At 40.5% G+C, this 7,195-nt stretch overlaps 1 protein-coding gene across 1 annotated transcript; it reads right to left on the bottom strand.

Moving 5' to 3' along the window:
• Positions 1-227: 227 nt before the first annotated feature.
• Positions 228-5,381, bottom strand: LOC139567419 (uncharacterized). Its single transcript, XM_071388779.1, has 4 exons — positions 4,493-5,381; positions 3,926-4,023; positions 3,613-3,790; positions 228-1,950 (listed from the first exon to the last, which is right to left on the bottom strand). The coding sequence occupies exons 1-4, from the start codon at positions 4,806-4,808 to the stop codon at positions 1,871-1,873; spliced, it is 672 nt and encodes a 223-aa protein (XP_071244880.1). The 5' UTR covers positions 4,809-5,381; the 3' UTR covers positions 228-1,870.
• Between the last annotated feature and the right edge of the window lie 1,814 nt (positions 5,382-7,195).

Raw genomic sequence — 7,195 nt, 5'->3', positions numbered from 1 at the left:
TGATCACTACTACTGATGGATCTGGAAACTGCTTTCAAACACATTTCTGCAGCATTAGTAAAGATATGATTACATTTCTGTACTGTTTGTAACTACCTTGGTAGGTTAGAAAGAGGAGGAAGGGAAGCGCTACTAAGGTACACTATAGTATATTTTGGTAGATAGAAGGTGCTCTTTGGTAAAAGGTGTAAATTGGTCATCAAAAAGAAAGGAGGACCAAGGCACTCTTCATATAATTAATTAAAATGCCTTTATTAGTATGGCATGTTCAATAGAAACAAAGTTGTTTAAAAACCGACGCGTTTCGGCTGCATGGCCTTCGTCAGGGAGTACAGAAAAAAGAGAATACAATGTCCTCTTTTGAAAGGCTTTTCCAATTAGCCCTAATTAGAAGAGGGAGTGGTTACCAAATTGGACACACCTAGTAAGCAATAATATACACATGAAAAGGTGAAATACTGTAGCTATGTTATCATGAGCATACAACTCCAAGCTAGAAGCATCAGAACACCCAGAGAGGCAGTTCCAACCCTAACCATGACTGGGAGAAGTGTCCAGAACAAGAAAGCAATATATTCCACAGTACTCCAGACCACAGCAAAACATGAACAACAGTCCAAACATAGCTAGAGGGCAATTGAGCAAAATGTCCACTAGATGACAGCAAATGGACCCATCACGACCCTACAGGAAGGGTGAGAAATCCATATCTTCATTTAAACCAGGGTACTTAGTGGCCTGTAGTTTGTAAATCCAAAAACTTTCCCTTTGGTTTAACTGTTTAAGACGGTCCCCTTTTCTAATAGAGGCCGGAACATGATCAATACCCATAGCTTGTAGGGAGGCAGGGTTACCATGGTGTAAGGACTTCTAGTGCCTTGCCATGGGGTAGTCTTCATTGCCTACCCGTATGGCGTACTTGTGTTCCGCCAAGCGATCTTGAAGGCGTCTCTTTGTCCGTCCAATGTAGAACACCTTGCACTGTGGACATTCCAGTCTATAGATGACATGAGTGGTTTTGCAGTTAATAAAATGCTTGAGGTAATACTCCATTTTAGAAGCTGTGTCAACAAAATACTTTTTCTGTGCAATATTACTGCAATGGTTGCACTGGTAACATTTAAAAGAGCCCTTGGGTTTGTGGTCAAGCCAAGTTTTTTGAGAGTCACCCGGAAGATAACTGTGGACTAATTTGTCATTTAGGGTAGGACATCTCTTAAAGCTTATGACTGGTGGTTCAGGAAAGACTTGGCGTAGTAGCGTATCACTTTGGATGATTCCCCAATTATTTTTAATGATTCTTTTAATGTTCTCTGCTTCAGTGCTGTATTTTGTAACAAAATACACTCTCTCTGATGTATCACGAGGCACTCCTCTTCGTAACAAGTTCTCTCTGTCAAGAAATCCAGCCCTTATACCTGCATCTTTCAGGACCTGAACGCTGTAGCCCCGATCCAAAAAGCGATTCTCCAATTCAGCAGATTTGACACTGTAGTCTGTTTCCTGATCGCAAATTCTACGGACTCTTTGGAATTGGCCATATGGAATATTCTCTTTTAGCCTTTTGGGGTGAAAGCTGTCTGCCCTCAGAATGGTATTGCCATCTGTAGGCTTCCTAAAGATTGATGTGTGCAAACAACCTTTGTCATTTTTACTAATGTCGAGGTCCAAAAAATGAATGTTATCCTTGCTGTATTCCATAGTTAGTTTGATGTTAGGGTTAATGCTGTTAAGGTATTGGTGGAAGGAAATAAGTTCATCTTCTGAGCCGGACCAAAACAGGCAAACATCATCAATATAGCGTCCCCACCATATAATCCGGTCAAAGAAATGGTTATTAGAAGGATCCAAAATGAAGTCATTTTCCCATTTACCCAAGTACAAACCAGCATAGGAAGGGCTGTAGCAAGCTCCCATGGCACATCCTTTGACCTGTTTGAAAATACGGTCCTGGAAGATAAAGATGTTATGATTAAGAGTCCATTCAGTCAGTGATACAATGAATTCTGTAGCAACCATTGCAGTAATATTGCACAGAAAAAGTATTTTGTTGACACAGCTTCTAAAATGGAGTATTACCTCAAGCATTTTATTAACTGCAAAACCACTCATGTCATCTATAGACTGGAATGTCCACAGTGCAAGGTGTTCTACATTGGACGGACAAAGAGACGCCTTCAAGATCGCTTGGCGGAACACAAGTACGCCATACGGGTAGGCAATGAAGACTACCCCATGGCAAGGCACTACAAGTCCTTACACCATGGTAACCCTGCCTCCCTACAAGCTATGGGTATTGATCATGTTCCGGCCTCTATTAGAAAAGGGGACCGTCTTAAACAGTTAAACCAAAGGGAAAGTTTTTGGATTTACAAACTACAGGCCACTAAGTACCCTGGTTTAAATGAAGATATGGATTTCTCACCCTTCCTGTAGGGTCGTGATGGGTCCATTTGCTGTCATCTAGTGGACATTTTGCTCAATTGCCCTCTAGCTATGTTTGGACTGTTGTTCATGTTTTGCTGTGGTCTGGAGTACTGTGGAATATATTGCTTTCTTGTTCTGGACACTTCTCCCAGTCATGGTTAGGGTTGGAACTGCCTCTCTGGGTGTTCTGATGCTTCTAGCTTGGAGTTGTATGCTCATGATAACATAGCTACAGTATTTCACCTTTTCATGTGTATATTATTGCTTACTAGGTGTGTCCAATTTGGTAACCACTCCCTCTTCTAATTAGGGCTAATTGGAAAAGCCTTTCAAAAGAGGACATTGTATTCTCTTTTTTCTGTACTCCCTGACGAAGGCCATGCAGCCAAAACGCGTCGGTTTTTAAACAACTTTGTTTCTATTGAACATGCCATACTAATAAAGGCATTTTAATTAATTATATGAAGAGTGCCTTGGTCCTCCTTTCTACCTTGGTAGGTTGATTGATAACCTGAACCAGGTTGTAGGCACTGGTAACAGTTTGAAGCTTTCTCTTGAGTGGGCAGCCTGATCACAGCTTTCCTCCAGTATTAGTTAATTAATTACCAGTGTCTGGAGTTTAGTTTTCCTGTTCTACAGTCTTGTAAAGATAGGGGGGTTGACTGGGACAGACAATGTAACATCCATAATATTTTGAGATTTTTTTTGTTGAAAAACGAGCACCTTACATAGGATCATCTTATAACTGTCTCTCTAAAGCTACCTTTCATCAAGGTTTTATATGGTCTATTGGTTTCTCTCTTTTCATTGGCAGAATCCTTCTTCGGTGTTATGATATTCATAACATCCACATCCACCAGTCTATATTCCTGTCAACTAACAGAACTCTGCTGGTTGTCCTGGTAACAGATACCAGTCTATCTTCCTGTCAACTAACAGAACTCTGCTGGTTGTCCTGGTAACAGATACCAGTCTATCTTCCTGTCAACTAACAGAACTCTGCTGGTTGTCCTGGTAACAGATACCAGTCCATCTTCCTGTCAACTAACAGAACTCTGCTGGTTGTCCTGGTAACAGATACCAGTCCATCTTCATGTCAACTAACAGAACTCTGCTGGTTGTCCTGGTAACAGATACCAGTGGGCAGATCTATTTTATTTGTTCAAACTAAACTTCAGCACTTACTTTGATGAGTCAAATCTGATCCTTTCTTCTCTTCTCCTCCTCTCACAGTTCCACTCAGCCCCGTTGTTTTCCTGCAGTCCACTAGCAGCACAGACAACCTCTTCATACCCAGCAGTAAGGTGCTACTGGGAGAGGCACGACACGGGGACTCCAGGAGGGAGGAAGGGCTAGCGTTGTCCTGGTAACCATAAAGAGGGGACACAGACACATATCATTATGGATGCTTATGTCACCGCTGTCATGAACTGCTTTACAGAAACCCAGCCCAGACCCTGATAGAGCAAGCTGTATGCTAGACCAGACCAAGCTGTACCATCTGGTGGTCTGATCTGGAGAGACTCTTCTCTGCCTCGTCAGCATCAGGATGTTGTTGATGCTCCCCAGAGGATCCACGATAGTCATGTCTCTCTCCTGTTTGAACGACAACATCAAACAGACAGTCAACGTATGAACTTCTATTGCAATCATAGGGTCTTACAAGAGGCATGAATATGTCTAAAAAGGGCCTAAAATGGCCACTTCATCATGATTTTATAAAATTATGTTTGTGTTGCAAATGTGTTGCAAATGTGAAAGGGTAGTTTCACGAAATGGGTGCCTTTTGTGTCCCTTTGATATTTAATGTACAAAATATGCAACAATATTGAATTTGAAAAGCCTGCTATATTAGATGAGGTGCACTTTAATGTCGACCACATGGAGAATTCGATTAATCTCATTTAAAAGTCCCAAAAATATATGTACCAACAGCAGATGGCCCCTGAAACAATTCCTACAGTAATGAACAACATATTCAAGTGTAGAACTTCAGTAGAATGCCCCTTTAAAACCACACATTAGTTCAACAACAGTTTGTGCCCCTGTTTAAGACAGTACTCACTGGTGTTAATCTGATATTCTGTCTCCTCCTCTTTCACTCCCAAAACGTCTTCCTCCTTCACCTTTATTGAGATAGAAACTTTTAGAGAGGAAGAGGATGCTATCTCTTCTTTCACGATAACAGCCTCCTCTTCTTTCACTATAACAGCCTCCTCTTCTTTCACTGTAACAGCCTCCTCTTCTTTCACTATAACAGCCTCCTCTTCTTTCACTGTAACACCCTCATCTTTCACGACATTGTTCAGTCCCAGAGCTTCTTTCTCCATACAGCAGACCCCCTCTTCTTTAGCAGGGGAGGAGTAGTTTAGTGAGCTCATGGTCAGGGATGTTAGCTAGTTAGTTAGCATTAGCGACTAGCCTAACGCTAGGCTCAGTATCAATCTTAAACAAGTCTGCAAATTGAAAAAGCAAATTAGGTTAAAGGTCATCAGTTGATAAGTCAACAGAAATGTGTTTAAAACACTGAGATTAGCTAATGTACATTAACACGGTGTAACGCTTCAATCTTTCAGTTTTATGTTGGCTAGCAAGCTACCGAGGCGGTTGAAAGAGTAGCCGTGTTGTTGTTCCTTGAAGAAGCGTCCCGTCCAGTCCATTATACGTCACGCAAGAAGCATCACCTGAAAGACGCACATCCCCATCTGCTGGCTGGAGTGGGTAACGCAGTTTGGAAACAATAGTTACTACACTTTTGTATTGGAAAAAACGTCATAATAATTTAACAATAAACTGATATATTTTCTCTTACGTCTTACAAATAATACTTTCCTGTACACAGACGTAGAAGCTTAATATGAATATGTAGATGATGAATAAATACTTATATGAATAGGTAGTGTGTTAACACACATTTGTGTTAATACTCTGTTCATTTATCACATTCGTTTTTATCTAGATGTGACCATACTATTCCCTTAAAGCCACGCTCTATAAGATACAAATCATCATATAAACAACAGAGAAAATGCATCACATGCAAATAGCACTTGATTATCTGTAGTGCTATACACTGAGTCTACAAAACATTAAGAACACCTGCTATTCCCATGACTTAGACTGACCAGGTGAATCCAGGCTAAAGCTATGATCCCTTACTGATGTCACTAGTTAAATCCACTTCAATCAGTGTAGATGAAGGGGGAGAGACAGGTTAAATAAGGATTTTTAAGCCGCGAGACAATTGAGGCATGGATTGTGTATGTGTGCCATTCAGAGGGTGAATTGGGAAGACAAAATATTTAAGTTACTTTGAACGGGGTATGGTTGTAGGTGCCAGGCGCCCCGGTTTGTGTCAAGAACTGCAACGCTGCTGGGTTTTTCAGCTCAACAGTTTCCCATGTGTACCAAGAATGGTCCACCACCCTAACAGTGCCGTTTAAGATGAGGGAGGACCATTTTGTTTTTCATGAGCATGGCCTTATTTTTACTACACCATATTGGATGACTGTCATTCATATTCCATTCACCCAGTTCAATATAACAGCGATAGGTTTAGACCACTACATGATACTCAAATTTAAATTATTATTTGGTGACGTGATTATCTTTAGTATAGTTTTATCTAAAAAATGATCACTTTTTATATGTTTACCATTTTTATTTTTATGAAAATCACTGAGGAGGAGGGTCCTCCCCTTCTTCCTCTGAGGAGCCTCCACTGCACCCAAAGGACATCCAGCCAACTTGACACAATTGTGGGAAGAATTAGAGTCAACATGGGCCAGCATCCCTGTGGAAAGCTTTCGACACCTTGTAGAGTTCATGCCCCAACGAATTGAGGCTGTTCTGAGGGAGAAAGGGGAGGGTCCAACTCCATATTAGGAAGTTGTTCCAAATGTTTGGTATAATCAGTGTACATATTTGCAGTCATGTGTGCAAACACTTTACATATGTGTGGTCCCAGGAATCAAACCCACTACCCTGGTTTTACAGGCACTATACTTTACCAACTGAGCTACAGGACCACAAAGAATGATCAAGGAATGGCGAAGATAAACACACACACACACACACACACACACACACACACACAGCCTGAGTTTGAAAAATATAATTTAATCAAAAGACGTAATATTGAAACTGACATAGTCCATATGTAGTTCAAATCAAATGTTATTTGTCACATTAATACAACAAGTGTAGACCTTACTGTGAAATTCTGAATACAACAAGTGTAGACCTTACCGTGAAATGCTGAATACAACAAGTGTAGACCTTATTGTGAAATCCTCCCTGACAAGCCCTTAACCAAAAACACAGTTTTAAGAAAAATTAGTTAAGAAAATATTTCCTGAATAAACTAAAGGAAAAAAAATTAACACAATAAGAAAAACAATACAGAGTTAATATACAGGGGGTTCATGTATCGAGTCAATGTACTGAGGCACAGTGTAGAGGCAGGTGTTGAAAACAATACAGAGTTAATATACAGGGGGTCCATGTATCGAGTCAATGTACTGAGGCACAGTGTAGAGGCAGGTGTTGAAATAGATTACAGAGTTAATATACAAGGGGTCCATGTATCAATGTACTGAGGCAGTGTAGGAGCAGGTGTTGAAAACAATACAGAGTTAATATACAGGGGGTCCATGTATCGAGTCAATGTACTGAGGCACAGTGTAGAGGCAGGTGTTGAAATAGAAAACATACAGCTTTATACAGTTTGATTTAATGTGGCTTAATGACCTAAAGCACAATTATATTT

The sequence above is a fragment of the Salvelinus alpinus genome, unplaced genomic scaffold (assembly GCF_045679555.1).
Source record: "Salvelinus alpinus unplaced genomic scaffold, SLU_Salpinus.1 scaffold_493, whole genome shotgun sequence".
Taxonomy (NCBI): Eukaryota; Metazoa; Chordata; class Actinopteri; order Salmoniformes; family Salmonidae; genus Salvelinus; species Salvelinus alpinus.
This window is presented reverse-complemented; position numbering and strand designations above follow the sequence as displayed.